Below are 22,158 nucleotides of genomic sequence, written 5' to 3'. Positions count from 1 at the left end.
ACTTTTGTAACATTTGATGGTTATATGCTTCTTGTGCATTTGTGATCCCATGTTGTATTTTGTACTCGTATTTGAACCTAATTCATGGATTACCCAATCCTTAATTGCATGTAGTCTCGTCTCTATTTAATTTCTATGTCGTGCTGTGTTTTTCTTGTGATATCCCATGATTCTGCCTAGCTTGTTGGGGTTTTACATTTTGAGCTGATCCAACCAAGTAGTCTAAAACCATTAACTGAAACCCTAGACCCATATAACATATATATACTGACACGTAATATATGGGCTGGACTTGGGCTTCCAGGACGTATACTACAATATCATCTCATAGAGATTAGGGTAATATAGATATCATCACATACAACTAATATCACGTATATATTAGCCTCTTATAGCATTATCTTATAGACATCATCTCATAGAGATTAATGTAGTATAGACATCATCTCATACACAATGTAGTATAGATAATGTCTCATACACAATGTCTCATACATAAATATGAGATGTAGTACATGTGAAAATCCTATAGTCCATCTCCTGAATTACATTGCAGCGGACAATAATATGTGCACGGAAACTGCACCAACAGTTTACCTTTTTAAATACTCATCGCGAAAATAATTCTTTAACACCATCTTTAAAATTGTTGTTTAGGGAACACTGATTATTATTTTTTTCATTAATCAGTTATACTTAGCACTACATCAATTAATTCCTCTCGACTGCTAATCTCCTATGCCTTCATAAATATAAATCCAATTATTTATTTGATTTTATAACTTCGAATATGCAGATAAATCAATTGTGAGAAGGGAAAACAAATAAATAAATAAAATGTTTGAGTCTGACTCATGGTCTGAGCCATTAGGCCTCTCCCTATGCATGGTGGTCATTATCTCATCGTAGTCGTCATGAGATGTCATCATTGGCATAATCTCGTCGTATCATGTCATCACCAAAGATCGTCGAATTCGCAAAATGTGTGGACGAGTTAGTAGGGTTTAAAGGTGGGTTAAGGTATGCTAATGTATGTTATTATTATTATTTTATTTGGAGATGAGGAAAGAGAATGTACGTGCATTTGGGTTTTTAAATTGGGGATGAAGTGATGACGAAGTTATGATAAGGAGAAGGTTTTTTTGGTGTGTTTTGGAGAAAGAAAGCTAATGTGACAATACAAATGAGGAGATAACAACGTCATGATAAGAAAAAGACTTTAACAACTCCACAATGAGATGATCATAAGTCGGTCATTTATTCATTGATGAGCATATAATGAATAAGTCATGGTGGTATAATGATCGCTCTAAACTTCAAAAGTAGTTTTTAAGTTTGTATTGTTTAATAGCTAAGCTTTATTTTATTTAAATACAAGTTTATTTAGTATTTTGAATTTGACACAAATTATTCATAAAAATATTATTGAATGATTTTTAAGAAGAGACTATTAAATTAACAATAACTTAGTAAGTTATAAACTCAATGTAACATCCCATTCTCTTTAAGAGGTAATTATATATACTTTTTAACCAAATTTTACACATTTAAATCTTAAATTAATAAAACTGTTGTTTTAATAAATAAATATAATACCATTTATATAAAAAATTAACAATATAACAAAGGATAAAAACAAACAAACAAATATATAAAGTAAATATAGAAAGTATTGTAAGTAAAAATGGTATGAAAGTGTTGTGAATTTAAAGGGGTAAAAACGTTATATTTTATTTTTAAACTTCAACTTTCAAAAAAGATTAAAACGGTCACTTTCAAGATCCCAACGTCTACCTAAATGCCGCGTGCTGATTGATGCTGACAAGTGGGGCAATAATTATAATTTGTGTCAAAATCCGTCAATACTTTTATGCAGACCAAATTCTTATATTTAAAGATGGATTTATATTTAAAGAATTTGAGCCCAAAGTTCTTGTCTCTAAATTTTGATTTAAACATCATACTATGAAAATAAGGGTTTTCTTAAAAATGAAATGCCTGAATCCAAAGTTACTACTAAAATTTTTTATAACACAATCTAAAATAACAAATACCTTTCACCGAAAAACCAATTTGCCAATAATCCAAATAAGCCAACGATAGGAAAAATTTTCTCATTTTATCATTAGAGGCATTTGGACTTTAAAATGGATTCAAAAATCTTTTTGAAACTTATTAGTAAGTTAATTTCAACTTTACAAAAAAAAAATTAGTAAGTTAATTTCTAACTTTAAAAATTCCATTCCATAAGCCAATAAGTTAATAGGTCAATCCTACTAATCAACATCGTTAATATTTTATTAGTGTAGAGGTCAATTCTCTATTTCCAGGAAGATTTCCAGTTTCAACTTTCAAGGAAGACTATCATCCTAAATTAAATAAGGCAAGGCTTTTCAATATCTTACCTTCATCAATAATCATGTTTCCAGATAATGGCAATGGAAAAGGGTCTGAAGAAGTATCCACTTCCACTGTTGGTTTTACACAAAAATGTTGTCAATTCACTATTGATGAAGTTTTGTTAGCAACAGAAAACTTTAATGAATCATTAGTAGTTGGGAAAGGGGGTTTTGGAAAAGTATATAAAGGCAATATTAGCGTAGGAACAACCTATGCAGATGTCGCAATCAAAAGGTTGGATTTGATGTCGAATCAAGGGGAGACAGAGTTCTGGGCAGAAGTTAAAATGCTTTCTGAGTTGCGTCATGCTCATTTGGTGTCTTTAATTGGTTATTGTAATTATGAAAAAGAAATGATCCTTGTTTACGAATACATGCCCCACGGAACACTTGAAGATCATTTGCATAAACTCCATACCCCTCTTTCTTGGGTCGACAGACTCAAGATTTGTATCGGTGCGGCCCGTGGGTTAGACTACCTTCACACGGGGACAAGTATTGAGGTTGGTGTTATACATAGAGATGTCAAGAGTTCAAATATCTTGTTACATGAAAGTTGGGCGGCAAAAATTTCGGATTTTGGGTTGGCTAGAATAGGTCCAACAAATCAACCATTAACTTATGTCAATACGTTAGTTAAAGGGACTTTTGGGTATATTGATCCAAACTATTTTGCGACTGGAAAGTTGACAAGGAAGTCTGATGTGTATGCTTTTGGGGTGGTATTGTTTGAAATGTTGTGTCAGAAGCGACCATTGGACGAGAGTTTTGAATGTGGCCTAGCAACATGGATACATGAATCAATTAAAGAAAGAAACTTAAAGCAATTAGTTTATCCGGGTATACAAAGTGAGATATCTCTAAAGTGTCTAAAAGGGTTTGTTCGGATAGCTGAAAGATGCTTGGATAATCATCCAAATCGTCGTCCTACCATGACTGAGGTTACCTCTACTCTTGAATCTCTACTGGCTCAATCTGTACTGTTCTCGCAACAGAAAACCAATAATTGGTTGCCAACTCCAGGCAAGATTTTTGGAAGAATGTTTGATGCGTTTCCTTTTAGCTCCCCTGGTGAAAGTTTAGGTATTTCAGTCTCCCCTGATCAAGACTCAGATATTCCGATCTCTAGTGGTGAAAACTCAGGTATTCCAGTCTCCCTATTTATATAATTAGTCCATACTTACACATAGGAATACAGATTCTATATACATAACTATGAGGTATCTGAAACTTTAAGGTGGTCGAATGTGGTATACAAAATTATGTAGGTCTTTAACCTACAGGAGTCGATAAAATTAAGGTCCCTGAACCAACTATGTCAGGTCTGGTCAGATTGGGTACCTAATACAAAACATATATGAAGATGTATATACTTTTTTCTTTTTCTGAAAATCGCATATATGCACGATAGTTTTGAATGTGGCCTAGCAACATGGATAAAAAAAATCAATCAAAGAAGGGAACTTAAAGCAACTAGTTTATCCAGGTATACAACGTGAGATATCTCCAAAATGTTTAAAAGGGTTTGTTCGGATAGCTGAAAGATGCTTGGATAATCATCCAAATCGTCGTCCTACCATGACTGAGGTTACCTCTACTCTTGAATCTCTACTGGCTCGATCCGTACTGTTCTCGCAACAGAAGACCAATAATTGGTTGCCAACTCCAGGCAAGATTTTTGGAAGAATGTTTGATGCCTTTCCCTTTAGCTCCACTGGTGAAAATTTAGGTATTTCAGTCTCCCCTGATCAAGACTCAGATATTCCGATCTCTAGTGGTGAAAACTCAGGTATTCCAGTTTCCCCATTTATATAATTCGTCCTACGTGTTATAATTCTTCCATACTTACACGTAGGAATACATATTGTATATACATAACTTTGAGGTATCTAAAACTTTAAGGTGGTCGAATGTGGTATACATAATTATGTAGCTCCTTAACCTACAGGGAGTCGATAAAATTAAGGTCCTTGAACCAGCTATGTCAGGTCAGGTCAGATTGGGTACCTAATACAAAACATATATGAAGATGTATATACTTTTTTCTTTTTATGAAAATCGTATATATGAATACATAATATAATATGTTCTACACATGTTATAGGGGTTGTTTAGGATTGTAAGGTTAACGGATCATTAGTATTAATTAGGGGTGTTCATTTGGTTGAGTTTTGGGGGAATAGAGTTATTCGGTTTGGGTTATTCGGTTTTTAAGAATTAGTAAATCGCCCATTACCCAATCCATATACGTGGCCACCCAATCCAAACCACCCAAATAAAGTTCTGGTTATTTGGTCGGGTTTTGGATTACCCAAATAAAAAACGTTTTCAAGTTTTAATTTAATATATTTGAATAATCATGCAATCCGAATGTTAATGTACACCATTTTATTTATTCATGGTAAGGTTATTCAAATAACCACGTGTATTAAGATTTTTTGGATTAAACTATTAAAATAATTGAAGTTGTATTTATGTCATTTAAATTAGGTTATTATAGTTTTATTAAATAGTAAATGTTTAATTGGGTTTCGGTTGGCCCCAATCAAAAATTTTTTAAACCAAAACCAAACCATTTAATAACTTGCTTAATCGGTTTCACCCAAACACTAAACCAAATCTAAATAACCAATCCAAATAGTTCACCAGTCAAATGGATTGGGTGGTTATCCGGTTAATCCTATAATGAACACCCATAGTATTAATCATACCATATATTTTTTTGAAAAGCAATAATACCATATATTTACTTAATAATTTATGTAGCCTTCTCTTTTATTGAGCAAAATGAGTATTTTTATCAACTTCGATTGTTGAAAATAGATGCTTTATTATTGTTGAAATTTATATTTCGATAGATTGTATGACTTTGTAAACTCCTCATCACATATGTGTGTGTGCTTTAATATGATTTCTATTGTTTTTTACAGATGAGTCTCGTGACTGGCCACATGAATATCGATATAAACAAGGAGGTGATTTCCAGAGTGATCCCAATGGTACATTTTGTCAATTTTATTTCTGTTTATTGTTACAAAGTAGATACATTTAGTGTCATCAAGTCTTAGTACTGGATGTGTTTCTTCTAATAGTTAGATCTGCATTATCTATACAACTGTATAAAGCAAACTCCCATCCTTTTAAGTAATTAAGAACCTGAAATGACCATATTACCCTTCTTATTTATTTACTAATTTAAACATCTTTACCTATATACCTATAATACCCTTAATAAAATAAACTACAACATGGATTCTCCAATCCTTAAATAACCATATTAACCCTTACCGCCGCACATCATCGCCACAATTACCGCAGCCACACCTTTGTCGTTACCACCATCACCGCTGCATCGCGCGGGCACCCGATCTCGTTATTCTTAAGGAAAAAGTTGCTGTTAACCTGTTGTTGGTGTATTGATTAAACCGGTTTAAGAAACCATGTGCTCTCTGTCAGTTTTATCAGAATGTTACCTAATCAATATTATCCCTCACGTGAATTGATAAATGGCTGCCCAAGTTTATGTATGCACACTCTATAATCTACTCATTAATCTATAAATACTCATTGACTATAGTATATGTATGCACACTCTAGAAAGGTGTTTATGGTGCTATGTACATCTTCTTGATATGTTCTTACTTTATTATTAGAGTAAATTACACTTTTCGTCCCTGAAGTTGGAACGTTTTTCACTTTTGATCCCTAAACTTTAAAAATTACAATTTTGACCCTAAAGTTGGCCAATTTTTTCAATAATCGTTCTTTGGCCTTACGGCGTTAAAAAATAGCCGTTAATGTACACACGTGTTAGACACATGAGGGCACTAATGTCATTTCACCTTACGCCGAGGGACGAAAAGTGAAAAAATAGCTACCTAAGGGACGAAAAGTGAAAAAATAGCTACTTGAGGGATGAAAAATGAAAATCATACAAATAAATTTATTCTTCCATTCTTTCTTTTCCGATCATCTTTTCCGATGAAATTTTCCGACTAGACATTTATTTCCCTTTACCCCAAGCCTCTCCAATCACCACCACCACCACCTAATAACCACCAACAACAGCCGCCGCTACCAGCCACCGCCGTCTGTAACCAACACCAGCCACTGCCGTCTATAACCACCACGAGCCACTGCCACCCACCGCTACCTCCGGTCACCGCCACCTATAATTACCACCAGCCACCACCACTACAATCAACACCAACCACCACCGCCTACAATCACCACCAGCCACCGCTGCCTACAATTACCACCAAAGGTCGCCGTCTACAGTTACCTCCAACCTACATTCACCATCAACCAAACGTCGCCGACTAGAATCACCACCAACCAACTGCCGCCACCTAGAATCACCACCATCCACCGTCTCCCTTTCAATTAAAATCAAAATTTTGAAAAGAAAAAAAAACGATGACTATTTGAACTATAATTTGTATGATTGGTTGTGTTTTAAATGTCATTAATTTGAGTAAATGATTTTGTTTGTGGTTTAGATTTGGATTCAAAGTCGAGTTTTATATTAGGTATCATCGGAAAATAAATGTCTAGTCGGAGAATTCCATCGGTAAAAATGATCGGAAAAGAAAGAATGGAAAAATAAATTTATTTGTATGATTTTCACTTTTCTTCCCTCAAGTAGTTATTTTTTCACTTTTCGTCCCTCGGTGTAAGGTGAAATGACATTAATATCCTCACGTGTTTAGCACGTGCGTCCGTTAACAGCAATTTTTTAACGCCGTAAGGCCAAATGACGATTATTGAAAAAATTGGCCAACTTTAGGGTCAAAATTGTAATTTTTAAAGTTTAAGGATCAAAAGTGAAAAACATGCCAACTTCAGGGACAAAAAGTGTAATTTTTTCTTATTATTATTATCCTTTAGAAATTCTTTACATATGAGAAAACATGCTCTTTAAAATAGGATATCGGGTGTTTTTGGTACATAAGTTATAGAAAACTGATGCAAGTCTGAACTTGTGCTTTTGTTAACTTCAAATTCCCAAGTTTAGTTTGCATCACAAAATTTTAAGAGCTTATAGAAAAAACAAGTAAGTTGTCATTCCATAAGCTACTTGAACTAGATTTTGTAATGTAACCGAAGCTTATGAAGAACGTAAGTTGCGTAAATACACGATAAATAGTTAGCTGTATTTTACATTTATAGATTGATTTGTTTGCCCTATCATGTCAGTTTACATATATAAGCTCCAACTTTAGTTACATTGCCAGATACATTTATGCAACAAAAGTTTTACCGAACATAGACATACGCCTTATTGATTCACAACTCCATAAATGATTGTGATTTGAGTTTCAAATTCATACTGCTAGTATGTTTTAGTGAAACTATTCATTCTTACAACTTGGGGTCAGTTAATTTGAAATATTTGTTGGTTTATGATGCCTCTTTTGGTTTTTAGGATCTTTCCCCAGGTTAAGAAGACAAAATTCGGAGCCATATAGAGCACAGTACATCGATGCGAAAGAACTCAAGTGTGTTTTACTTCCCTCTTAAACATATATAACGAGTATTTTTGCACACTGACTGCTGTTTGGCTACCATTAGTATCAAATGGATTTATCTGATACCATGTACTTTTTCTTGCATTCTTGTATTTTGCAAGAATATTGGTTAGCACTTGGAATGTTGGAGCAAAACTTCCACCAAAGGACTTGGACATAGAAGATTTGCTTGATGTTGACAATCCAGCCGACATATATGTGATTGGGCAAGTTATCCCTTTTAATAATGTTTTGTTCTTTATATGCTTCTATAGTTATAATTAGAAGTATACCTTGTGCTCAATTATGAATAATAATATATTTACTTTGTTGTGTTATTCATTTCCGGACTTTAATCTTGGTAGGTTCATTTAATTAAATGTATATATGTGTCAACGTTCAGTTTTCAGGAGATTATACCTATAAAGGTTGGCAATATTTTTGAAGCTAAGGATAATCGTCCAGTCCCAAAATGGGAAACCGTCATTCATAGGACCCTAAATAAAGTTCGACCTGAAAACGCTAAATTCAAATGCTACAGTAACCCTTCTTTTCCATCAAAGTTTACATCATCTGACGATACTCCAGATATAGAAGATGATATAATGCTAGAAAGTGGTATTAGTGAGGGTGAGGTACCATTCCACCCATGTGTAGAATCCAACTTCAATGATCTTACGGACTGTCCAGCAGGTCAAAACAGAAGTTTGAGCACACCGTCGTTTAAGCAAGATGGAGGAGACTTAGAGAAACGGTTCTCTGCTCAAAAGACATTGGACATGGTAAATAGCTTTACAGTTCAAGAATCTGAAGACAATGTAAAAGTATCAACTTTAATTAATAGCAGAAAGTTAACCAAAATAGTTAGTGAGTCCAAAAGAATAGGATCGTGCTGGCCAGAATCACCATTAGATTTGCTGGCTCAGTGTGTAACAGAGAGACCAAACCCCTTGAAAACTGCGGAATCATTCAAAGCTTCTGAATCTTTCAGAACATACGCCTCTTTCAAGTCATATATAAATGTTGACAATCAGGTCATACCAAAGGAAGCTATCCTTGCTGATTTGGACCTTGATTCAACCATGTACCGGAAGAGGAGATCCGCATATGTAAGGGTAGTAAGCAAGCAAATGGTTGGCATATTAATCACTGTATGGGTGCGTAGACGTTTGAGGAAGCATATCCAAAATGTGCACGTTTCAGCTGTTGGTGTTGGTGTCATGGGATACGTACATAACAAGGTGTGTTTCTTTCTTTTGGGGAAATTTTAGATTTGTCTGCGAGTTTAGTATATGTATCTCTTTAATAACATTTTGTGATATTGTTCCGCTTCTCTCAGGGATCCATATCCGTGAGCATGTCAATATATCAGACACTCTTCTGTTTTATCTGCACTCACTTGACTTCTGGTGAAAGGGAGGCTGATGCACTTAAACGAAATGTGGATGTTCGTGAAATATGTAAGAAAACACGTTTTCGCTCAGTTTTGAAGTCTACATTCTCCAAAAGCATACATGACCATGAGTAAGTATGGGAGTACTCTAGCTTCTTCTCCTTCTTTTTGTGCTTTGAAGCTTGTCTTACATATATCTTTTTTGTTTCAAGACGAATTATCTGGTTTGGCGATCTTAATTACCGTCTAAATGTGTCATACGAGGTGACACGTGACTTAATTAACAAAAACAACTGGTCCAAGTTGTTAGAGTATGATCAGGTCAGTTTGAATTACAGTGTAATGTTTTTGGAATTTTTAAAATGGTTATATACACTTTCTATAATTTAGATTTTACGTTATCTTTATCGTATCTATGGAGATAACGTCTTTCCAGTTTTAATTAGGTTTATATGAAATTTCTAAGCTCGTAAATTGATATCTTGATCTTTCTTGCAGCTCATTCATGAGCTAAGAAATGGCCGGGCATTTGATGGATGGTCAGAAGGCGTCATATATTTTCCACCGACCTACAAATACGAGCAAAATTCAGAAAAATACATTGGGGAGGATCCAAAAGTGGAAGGCGAACTCCAGCATGGTATGCATCTCGAGCTTATATATATATAGGAAAAGGTTCATGTGAGAACCATTTGAATTGGAAGAACCTTAACATATCTGCCACATCATCTCTTGAATTTGCAGTCTTGTTTCTGTTCTCGCAAGTTTGACGGCTAACCCAATCCACTAATTTTTCTTTTTGTTTCAGGTGTGATCGTATACTTTCATTTGGAAAAGGGATCAAGCAGCTGAGCTATAGAAGGGCTGAACTTAAGCTCTCTTATCATCGGCCGGTGACTGCAACATATATGATAGAGGTTGAAGGTTTTTCTCCAAAGAAGTTACAAAGGGCCCTCACAATGCAGACTGCATAGATTGAGAATGATGGTGTCATTACGGAAATGGAAGTAGATGGTGTAATAAACTCCATAGGATTATCTGAGGTTAGTCAAATAATCATTTAAATCTATAAACATGCAAAATTAAAGTCATAAAAAGCATTGGTTTCATAATTATACGGGTGTCAATTATCAAAGAATTCTAATGAATATATATGGCACTTACATGGACTTCTGTTACCATGACAGGATACATATTGGTAGTCAACGCACATGAACAAGACGAACTGTGCCATTGAGTTGAATTTTTGGACTCACGTCGATTCTCTTTGACTTGGTACCATATATTGCATTTAATCTGCTTCCTTGATTGTTCCAGAGTATACTTGATGTGGTGCATTCTGTGTCTAAATTGTAAATTATGTGGTGTTGTACAGATCTACTTAAATTTATGAAAGCAATGAAAAGTTATCTGAGATAAGTATAGAAAAATGTTAGTATTTGCACTGTATTGCTGCTGCTTTTTTATTTTCTCTTACTTTTGAAGTGCAGATAACACTTTCCACTTGAAATTTGTAATTGTAGTATGGAAGTTGATTCATTCAGCACTATGGGCAACGTAATATATTACAGTACATGATAGTGTTTGATTGTATAAAGATCAAAATCAATTGCCAAACTGCAATATAGGCAATCGTGACCCTACAAAGAATTATAGGGAAATCTGCATATTTTTTTAAAAATGGGAGCAGAACCTAAAAGCATAAATTACATCAACACTGAAAAGGTCGTTCCATCGAGCTGAGCAGTGACATCCAAACGGGCAGTATGCTCAGGGTTCGAGACGCCTTACACCGCTGGTACCCCCAAAGGGAGCCCATTTTAGCAACTCGGTATATGCCCCGAGGTTTACATATGAACCAACAAAACACTAAACCATCCCACAAAAACAAAGACTGCTAGACGTCTGTTAAACCTGGACCGAACACGATTGACAACGATGATAGCAGAAACGATCGAGAACACAAACAAGTTCCTGAAGTCCTGGTGCGTCTATTCCCTCATCGCTTGTTACCATTATTGTTAGCTGATCATCAATATTTTTGTTATTTTCCATCACTTCCCCCAATCCAAACACATAAATTCGAATGTCTTTGTTTCTTTCTTTGTTTTGTGTACTTCTCAAACGCATATTTAAACAAATTTCTTTTTTTTTTTTTTATAAAGGTAATCTAGTAATGGGTATAAATGTATATACTCGTTGCACATTGAAATTTAAAAAAAACTGCAATATTATAATCAAATTAGCTGATGATGAACACAATCATGGTCAAAAAGAATGTTGGTTATTTAAGGGGTGTTTGGCATTAGCTTTATTTATTTAGGTAAATGTTTCCTATAATTGATAATTAATTTTCAGTCACTATATATGTTTCTTAAAATGTTGTTGTTATAGCACAATAGTTTTCTAAAATGATAATCATAGTTTAATACGTTCTTACATGTATAAAAAACTTGCACATTAAACATAACTACCTCTTATATTTATAGATTTGATATTTAATGTACAACCTTTCATGCATGAAAGCACGTATTAAACATAGCTCGGGGTTAGTTTTTTTTTAATAGAAAATGATATTTGTATACTTGTTTTGATAAATTTATCATAACTGTGCATTATTAGTTTGTACAGTCTGTAAAAGTTGTACATTATAATACATCAATCAAAAGTCGTGGTATAAATATCAGCCTCCTTTTTTAATGGTTAGTTTGAGATGTTATTTCACAAATCTATTTAAAATTAAGTACAAATTATGGTTTTATGGTTTTAGCCCACAACCCACTTTTTTTTCTATGGACCCGTTTATTGTTTATAGGTTGTGAGCTTTAGTGTTAAAAAAAAGGATAACTTGAATTATTTTAACATTATTTTAGTTGGATAATGTTGCTCTCACAAACCACTAAAATCATGGGGGGCTTTTTGACATGTGTAGAAAATGATATAAGTGAGTTTGTGAGAGCAACATCATCCAACAAAGATGACGTTAACATCATAAATCATTTTAAAAAATAAAACAAGAATTATGTATTAACCGAGTCGTCATAAGGGATTTTACACTGTGTTCTTTAGATTGATTTATAAAAGAAAAGAAAAGATTAGAAGATAAGTTTGCTTCTTCTCAAATCATCCCAAATATGGGGAGAAAATTTTTTAGACAAAAACAACTAGATTACCCCATCTAATCATATTATTCCCCTTATTTTCTATCTTAAAAATAAACTCAAGAACACAACTTGTTTTATAACCCATTAGATTCCTTTCTTAAAAAAAGGGTTAATTACTTAGAAAGTCCTTCAATTTGTCACTGAAACCTTTTCTGGGCTCAAACAAAAAAAAGGTCTATTTAAATAGAAAAAAAACCGGCTAAAATAACTATTATGGGATATCGAGTAAGTAGTCGGTCAAATAATTTCTGAAAGTAATCTCTAATTTCTTTTATTTCATTTATTGATGAGTTGTAATTTCCATGTCATATTTAAATAAAAATTAGAGAAAATTTCATTAGATACCCTTAGGGTATGTCATATTATTAAGTTTCACCCCTTTCGTTTTTTTGTATCATTACATAACCTATGGTGGTTTTTTGTATCATTACATATCCTTGTATCTAACGTCCGTTTGCGTGTCTCCGTTAAGGCCCTCACGTGCACTGCACATGAGGGTAAATTTGTCTTTTTACCTATAAAAATCTTTGCTGGTCTTTTTCTTTTACCTGCTTCTCTTATATATATACACCTTTATATAATAACCCAGAAACAATAATCATCATCATTAACATCAACACCACCACACTTACAATATTGTGTATCATCATAAACCAAACTCTTACAAAATTCCTTTCCTTAAAATTAAACCCCCAACACATAAAAACACCTCCCTCTACCTGCTACCCAAACTTGTCGCCCCCACCTCATTGTTGCTGCTACCTCCTCTCTCTCTCTCTCTATATATATATATATATATATATAAATTTTGTGATTATATTTGAAGAAAAACTATTAAGGGATCTAATTCTAACCCATGCTCTTTGTGGATCAATCAAAACAAAATAATAATTGGTTAAATCCACACTGTCCTTTTGAATCGACTTCTTTCTTGGTAAACTTGAGTTGGCGGCTGCATCTTTTGGAAACATCAATGTCCAGCTTTCTCTTTCCGGTGATATTTCAGGTGGGTTTTTTGCCGGGGTTAATGAGTGTAGAACTAGAATTTTAGATCCAGTTGTAGTGTTAGAAGAAGAAGATAAAAGAGTAAAGAGACAAATACACCCTCATGTGCAATGCATGTGAGGGTCTTAACGGAGACACGCAAACAGACATTAGAGTCAGGGATATTTAATGATACGAAAAACCACCATTAGGGTATGTAATGATAAAAAAAACGAGAGGGGCAAAACTTAATAATATGACATACCCTAGGGGTATGTAATGAAATTTTCTCTAAAAATTAATTCCACATCATATGACCAAATTATAATTAACTATCATCAACATGAAACCTTCATATCAATTCATTTCCAAATTTAATAAATCCAAAATCATCATCTTCTTTACATCATCATTTTCATATTCATCCATTTTCAGATTTAATCAAAATCCAAAATCCTCATCATCTTCACACCCATCTATATCTCTATCATCTATATCTCAGATGTATGTAGTGATCAAAATCCAATTTTTCAACTATATAACTCATAATAATTCAAACATTTACCTTATATACTAAAAACCAACCTATTTTTTACAAGTATTAAATGCACAAAGTACTAATATTCATGCATAAGTTACAAGACCCATTTTCACTGTATCTAATATTCCCATATTATATCATATATGGAAACCAACTTCTAATTTACAAGTTCTCATACATAGAGTACAACACTTTTTTTTCAATCACTTTTACCCCTTAAGTTTGTTAGCTTTTCATTATACTACCTTTACTTTTCTTTTATGCAATTCTGTCTCTTAAAGTTTCTACTTTTATCTTTTGCCACCATCAAACTTTTCGTTTTCAGTTTTTTACACCAAGCTTTTGCAATCTTATGTTTTTATCTTTAAGCATTTGGTTTTTATTATTTCTTCCAGTTCAGTTTATATAACGTTTTTTAATATATAATATTTTTCATCATTGTTATGTCTTATGTTCATGTAACATCCAAAGTAAAACTTTATATCACATCATTGTCGTTAGAGTGCTATTAATGTTTTTATGCATCTTATTATTCTTATTGTTTTAGCACGTTATGTTCCATATAGCTACATATTTTGTTGTCTTTTTTAATATACTACTAAAAAGTAAATGACGTTTTACTCACACAAGCTACCGTAGCTAAAAGTATAGGTATTTGTGCACAAGGTACAATTTCTAAAGCATGACAAATACATACACATAACTACCATCTTATGTTCATTATAATTTTTGTTGTGTTTCTTCTTGTTATTTCGATCTATATCTATATCACAACCCAATCACCGCCATCGTACATCAAATCGGAAGTTTTGTTGACCTATCGAGTGGAATCTCAAGCCCAGCAAAACCGATACGCACTTGACGGTGTTTTTCTATAGGATCGGATCCCGTTTATAATACATATATATAATTATAATTATATATATATATGGGAAATAGAATATGAGGCTGTTAAAAACCCCTTACATACCTTTTTTTTAAACCATAAAAATCATAGGGGCAATCATTTATTCAAAATATTAAAATATTGGCATGTGAGGGTTTTTCACCCAACTTAGGTGCCTAACAGCCTCATATTCACTTTTCTCATATATATATATATATATATAAGGAAAAAGGAATATAAGGCTGTCCGGCACCTAAGCTTAGGTGTGGAACCTCTCACATACTTAAATTTTATTATTTCTTGTTTAATGAATAAATGCATGGGCCTCCATGATTTTTATGGATTAAAAAAACAATATGTGAGTGTTCCACACCTAAGCTTAGATACCCGACAGCCTTATATTCTCATCCCCCTATATATATATATATACTTAATTGTAGAAGAATAGATTTTTTGAACAAGTGTGTTTTGTTTTATAATTAAATAATCCACGTGGAAAATGAGTTAGGGTGTAACCGACTAATAATTGTCCACATAAGCGTAAATAGGTCGCGGCCCCATAATTGTTATTTTAGCCGTTTTCCTTTATTCAAATAGAACGTTTTTTTGTTTGAGTCCCAGAAAAGGTTTTAGTGACAAGTTGAAGAAATTTTCAAGTAATTAGCCCTTAAAAAAACTCGGCTTATGTTTTTACGTTCTTAATTTGTATTTACTTGAATGATGCTATAAATCTCCATTAAAGTGGTTATTTATTTATAATTGAACAAAAGCGAGGAGGTGAAGCCGCTTTACCGTATTGTAGAGCCCCCGTTCTGGAGCCAGTGGGTTTTGAATGACCTCCCTCTCACAGTTAAAAAAGTGGTTAATGTAACACCCCAATATTTTGAGGTAATAGAAAATAACCATTTTCATAGTTTTGACCTTAAAGTAATTTCCTTGCATTTTGTTTTGAGTTAAGGGGTTAATTTTGTTGGAACTCTAGTGGCTAGCGGGTATTTTACGCACAAAAAATTAAATGAGACGTGGCCTTCAGGGAAGAAAAGCCAGCCACTTAATCTTGTGACTCACATTTCCCACTTATTCAAACTCAAACTATCTTCTCATCACCTCCCTTTTCAAATCTTCTAAACTCCATGCAATTAAAACTTCAAAACTCAATTAAAGGATTGTAGTCCTGGAACAATTTCATCAATCATCATCAATTGTATTAGAAATTGAAATTTTGGGGCTTGTATCAAGGTGGTATTAGTCGAAATTTTAAGGAAGGAAAAAGGGGGGAAGAATTTTAATTGGAAAACCCTAATTCTTTGACTCTCATTCTTGAGGTATTGATTTCCATAACCCTAATTTTATTTGTTATTGAAATTTAGGGTTCTTAACCTTAGAATTGAGGATTTTTGTTAATTGAGATTTTCAAGAAGAACCCTAATATATTGGATTGGGAATTGGTTAGTTTGATTTAAAGAGTTGTTGATAATGGAAAATCCCTCATAGTAAGAAATTCATAATTGGTGGTGTTTGTAACAACCGCCTTAGAAATAATTTAAATAAATCCATGATATGTTCTAGTTTCGAATATGTGCTCACATGAAGGTCTATTCACTCTTAAATCTTAAATTATAAGACGCGTCTATGGTCTATTGTGATAAGAATGTTAGGTTTCAAGACGTAAGCGATTGTATTCAAGAAATTCTAGTCCGAAAATGTTTCATTTAGACCCTACATTTATTAGAATAATTAATTAAGGGAAAACTATAAAAGGGTTAGAAAACCCCCCCCTTTTTTTTTTTTTCCACTTCTTCACCATTTTCTTCCCATCTCACCTCTCTCTCTCTCTAAAAACACACACATACATTCACCATCTTCACCCACAAAAATTCATCATTTGATTTTGAGTTGTTAAACCAAGATTTCTTGCATTTTTAGCTTCTTTGTGATAATCAAACATATTTCTAGTATCGATTTTCAGGTAACAACAACAAATTTTGAGATTTTCATCAAAATAAAAGTTTACTTTTCAAAGTGTATGTTCTTGATGATTTGGTCCATTTTTGGTGTAAAAATCGTGTTAAAAGTTAGTGGGTTTGGGTCTAAAAGTGTTTAGTAACCTTTTCGTGATCAAATTTGGGTCGTAAACATGTTTTAATCTTCAAAACCCTCGTTTTTGTTAGAACAGTCCCAAATTCGTCCTAAAAACACTTAAAACGAATTTAGTATCCTAGAAACGAATTTAAGTCTTCCAAAACGAAGTTAAGCTTCAAAACGAACTTAGCAAACGAACTTAAGCTCTAAACAAACTTAAGTCCTCAAACGAATTTAAGGTCTATCTTCGTTCAGATACACCTTACGAATTTAAGGTCTATCTTCGTTCAGATACACCTTACGAATTTAAGGTCTATCTTCATTCAGATACACCTTACGAATTTAAGGTCTATCTTCGTTCAGATACACCTTACGAATTTAAAGTCTATCTTCGTTCAGATACACCTTATGAATTTAAGGTCTATCTTCGTTCAGATACACCTTACGAATTTAAGGTCTATCTTCGTTCAGATACACCTTACGAATTTAAGGTCTATCTTCGTTCAGATACACCTTACGAATTTAAAGTCTATCTTCGTTCAGATACACCTTACGAATTTAAGGTCTATCTTCGTTCAGATACACCTTACGAATTTAAAGTCTATCTTCGTTCAAATACACCTTACGAATTTAAAGTCTATTTTCGTTAGTTGTAGAAATCAGATTTTATACTTAGTTGTAATCCAAGTCTATCATGTACAAGGAAACCCTAATTAAGGTATAATCAAGACATATTCGATCTTGTTTATCAAAGTGCGAGTTCAAAGACGTTCATTACGAGTCTAGTGTATGAAAAACACTGTTGAGTCAAACGTTTAAAGATCTTTAGTGAACCAAATCATCAGTACATCAAGGACACTTAGTGAATAAATAATCATGAGAACTAATACATGTATCCATCTATGCTCAATGGTTTGTGATTAGGTTGACATCAAGACATACTTGGATTCGAGTAGATATATTTTACTATATCTTTGTTTATACTCTGTGCTCGCAGAACTACGTTGTAGCAGATCACTGTGAGTCTTCGTAGCCCCTTTTTCTTTACTTATTTCGGGGTGAAAGGAATACTACTTAAGCTTTTATACATGCCGTAACTACTTTTACTACTCTTTGGCTATTTGACTACTTGTTACATATTAGCCGGTCCTATTGAGGATTGTGTGTGCTCTATTGATACATAATAGCCGGTCCTATTGAGGATTGTGTGTGCTCTATTGATACTAATAGCCGGTCCTATTGAGGATTGTATGTGCTCTATTGATACTATTAGCCGGTCCTATTGAGGATTGTGTGTGCTCTATTGATACTATTAGCAGGTCCTATTGAGGATTGTGTGTGCTCTATTGATACTATTAGCCGGTCCTATTGAGGATTGTGTGTGCTCTATTGATACTATTAGCCGGTCCTATCAAGGATTGTGTGTGCTCGCTTACTTATGTGCAAGTTGGTCACTAGCCACTACATACTACTTAATACTTGAGATCTATTGGCGGTATAAAATGCTTTATACTACTTGTTTATACTCAAACCTACGAACTCACCAACCTTTGTGTTGACTCTTTTAAGTATTCCTTTCAGGTAATCAGGCTAATCGTGGCTAGGAGTGGTAGCATGGGACTATTAGCAGACTTCAGGATTTAGGGTTGGAGTTTGCATGCTTGTACTTTGTGTTTGGTGGCAATATGCCCAATCGTATCCCCTGTGTGGGAACCTTTCGTACTTGATTTGATCATCTTTGTTGAACTTGTGTGTGTAATAACTACTACTATGCTTGTTTGGTTATGAAATTGACTATTTATGTTTATCCTAAGCACTCATTTAGTATTCCTATGTAACATCCATGTGCGCGTGTGCTTTATCTTACATCCCGAGTTTTCCGCCGTTGTCGGGGTGTTACAGTGTTTGGCTAGAAATCATGAAATAAAGTTCTATCATGAAAATTTGGATTTGTTGGAAAAGTGTTGAATAGCCAAACACCATGGTGTTAGAATTGAGGAATACAAGTAGTTGCATGTAAGGCAATTGAGTCATGGAACTCATAGATGATATGTGTTTATTTTTGTATAGGTATTGAAGATTTAATTGTTGAACTTGTAGCCTTATTGTGTCAAGTAGCCAAGTTTGAGGTGAGTGTGTATACATATAATCATGTTCTTGTTATTAGAGGTCATAGGTGGGTAAATTCCTATGACCCAATATTGATTGATGTGTGAGAACTGGTAGGTGGGTAAATTCCTACTAGTCGTATTGTATGTAAGAGCTAGTAGGTGGGTAAATTCCTACTAGCTACTTTGTCCATGGCCATGTTGAAAATGTATTTATGTATGTTGTAAGATATGAATGAATTGGCTAGCTTGCTAGTCTATATGTGGTGCTTGATGCACATTGTTAAATTGGCATGATTATGATATGTGTATGCATTCACTAAGCGTAGCTTACGTTTTAGTTGTTTAACTCTTTTATAGGAGTTGGTAGTAGCAAGGGTAAAGAAGCGATCGAGTGAAGTTAGAATTGGAAGCTCTTGCCATTTGGAAGGTTGGCTTTATGGTTACTTTGGGTAGATGATCCCTTTGGTACATAATGGCTCTTGATACAATCCCCTTTTGGTTAACTTGTTTTGGTAATTTCTGGAAAATTGTAATTAAATGGGAAATGCAAGTCTTAGAAAGAACTCGTGAAAGATTTAATGAATTATTCAAGTTGGGCATCAGACCCACTTGTTGAACAATGTGTTTGTAAAGCTTGTATAAAGGACAAGTCTTTTGTAATGGTGTTTTATATGTCATGAACAAGTTTGGTTTAGTTTATGAAAGGATTTCAAGTGAAATGGCATTTTGGTTGAAACCATTTTTGTGTTAAGGTGCAGGAAAGTTGTTTTTGAACGAAAAGTTTTCTGCAGTAGTCCCACTGCGCCGCAGTGGGGAGCCATCCAGACTCACTGCGCCGAAGTGGGCTTATGGTCAAATTAGGTCGTGGGTTTCCACTTCGCCGCAGTGGGTGTATATTGCCTCACTGCGCCGCAGTGGGGTACAAAAAAAAAATTTTTACTCGATTTTGATTAAATGGTTTGGGTTCTTACAGTTAACCATCTCGATGAAATCCATATCGTCCATCCGAATTGTCTCCATTACAGCCAACTCCCCTGTATTTTTCCCTATCAAAAAACCAAGTGACACACTGGGGCCATGAACATAGTGTTAGTTCAGGAAAATCTCTCATATGTTTCCAAATTCCAATTCATCTTCAATTATCTTGTCGAAAATTCGAAGATCGACGACTACCTACTATAGGGTGGGTTTCAATTCAATTCTGGCGCCAGCGTCGGCGGCTGATGATATTGTGAATGACGTCATAGAGCAGATCCTCATTCGATCGGATGTGAAAGATCTGATGAGATATAAACGCGTTTGTAAGTCATGGAATTTTATAATCAAAACTCGTTGTTTTGCTAAATCTTATCTAATAAAACGTAACGAAAACGATGATCCTCAACAACAAAAAGGATCTATGTGGAGGACACGAGTTCCACTGTTCTTATGAAGAATAGGTTGTTTATAATTGGTTGTGCCAATGGTCTTGTCTGCATATCTCCTAAAGATTTTCGACTAGTTGTGACCAATCCTTTTACTAGACACACCTTGAAAATACCCACACCCGAACCTCTTCCCGAGACCCGCCACAGGTGGAATCTGGTTTGGGGTTTCGGTTATGATTCATCCAACAATGACTACAAGATTGAAGCCGGGTACATGGAGGCGAATAAAGAAGCCTCTTATACTAAACGTTTTTATGTTTATTCACTGAAAACATGTCGTTGGAAATTCGTTGGAGAATATCGATCAATTTCCACCTACTATTGGTAGTGTTTCAGGTATTTTATGTGATGGGGCACTTCACTGGCTTACGAAAAATTTACGGATAATGGAGCTAGCTATTCGTACTTTTAATTTGTCTACCGAGAAATTTACAAGGACTCAACTACCAGACGGCCATTCTCTATATAAGTGTGGTTTTTTCTATAGACTGGGGTTGCCGACAACTCTCTATTCCTTTATGAATCTATATGGTTGAATTTAACGCCCACCGAGATATGGGTTTTCGAAAGCCAACAACAATCTTATTGGGAATCGCTGCAACATGATTATGTCATGAGTAATGATGCCCTACTCCATCAACAAGGATTACTCTATTGATGAGGAACCGCTTGTTCGGTCCAACTCTATTGCAGGGCCGGTCCAGAGTTATATGTTGCTCAGGGCAGAGTCTTAAAAATATGCTCGTATCAAAGTGTTTGTAGACAAACAACCTAAAGGCTTATATCATAGTTAAGTTAGGGATCATTCATACGCCAATGCTTCTAAATAAATACTCGATTTTACATTACAAATCACCTAAAATGATATATGTGTGCGTATTTTGAAGTAAGAACATTGCTTATCTTTATAAATTAATGTTGAGCCACAATATAATAAATAAGTTTTGAAGCCAATAGTTCATTACGATTGTTATGAGAATATATGTTTAAAAAAGTGTAACTTTTTTGATTATTAAGAATGTGAATTTAATAATCAAAATTTATTTAATAATATGTTTGACAAAAATCTTAGGCACTTTAGGATTTCAAAATCGTTATTTATTTAATAAACAATTATTTAAATCAAAAAATACATAAACCTTGTTGATTTAATAGGGGCTACCTAGGCTAGTCAAAAGAAAAGAAAAGTAAAGTAAGTAGCTGCATCGTAACCCACAAGTTTAGGGACTAATATAAAACTTTAGATTATTATAAGGGTTTTTATAAAAATAAAATAAAAGCTAAAAAAAAGCACCAGCATTCTGACCTTCTCCTTCTTCTTCATGAAAACCCAAACTCCATTAAAATGAAAAGTGAAGTTTTATTATCATTTTAAATTTCACAGTGTATACCTATGGAAAACACACTTCATTCATCATTAAACTATGTTTGGTTATGCTAAATCCTTCGAAAAAAACTATTATAGATCTCGAAATATGCTCAGATCTAATTTTGGTGGAACACTGGAACTCGAAAATTTCTGCCCCCTATTATCTGCTGCTCAAGGCTGTAGCCCAGCTTGCCCATAGCCAGGGCCGGCTCTGCTCTATTGAAGCCCCAATATATGTGAGGAGTCTTGTGTCTCCCCATGTTAAGAAACGTGGATTCTTGTTGTAAACCCGGTT

The 22,158-nt window shown here is 34.1% G+C and overlaps 1 protein-coding gene and 1 pseudogene across 1 annotated transcript; both read left to right on the top strand.

Annotated features, from left to right (window-relative positions):
• The first annotated feature begins 2,419 nt into the window (after nt 1-2,419).
• Nucleotides 2,420-3,568, top strand: LOC122596859 (probable receptor-like protein kinase At5g38990). The gene has a single exon (XM_043769504.1). It carries the CDS (start codon nt 2,420-2,422, stop codon nt 3,566-3,568), a length of 1,149 nt encoding a protein of 382 aa, XP_043625439.1.
• Nucleotides 3,569-3,977: 409 nt separating this feature from the next.
• On the top strand, nt 3,978-10,692 carry LOC122596858 (annotated as a pseudogene).
• The last annotated feature ends 11,466 nt before the right edge of the window (nt 10,693-22,158 follow it).

Source organism: Erigeron canadensis, chromosome 4 (assembly GCF_010389155.1).
Source record: "Erigeron canadensis isolate Cc75 chromosome 4, C_canadensis_v1, whole genome shotgun sequence".
Taxonomy (NCBI): Eukaryota; Viridiplantae; Streptophyta; class Magnoliopsida; order Asterales; family Asteraceae; genus Erigeron; species Erigeron canadensis.
This window is presented reverse-complemented; position numbering and strand designations above follow the sequence as displayed.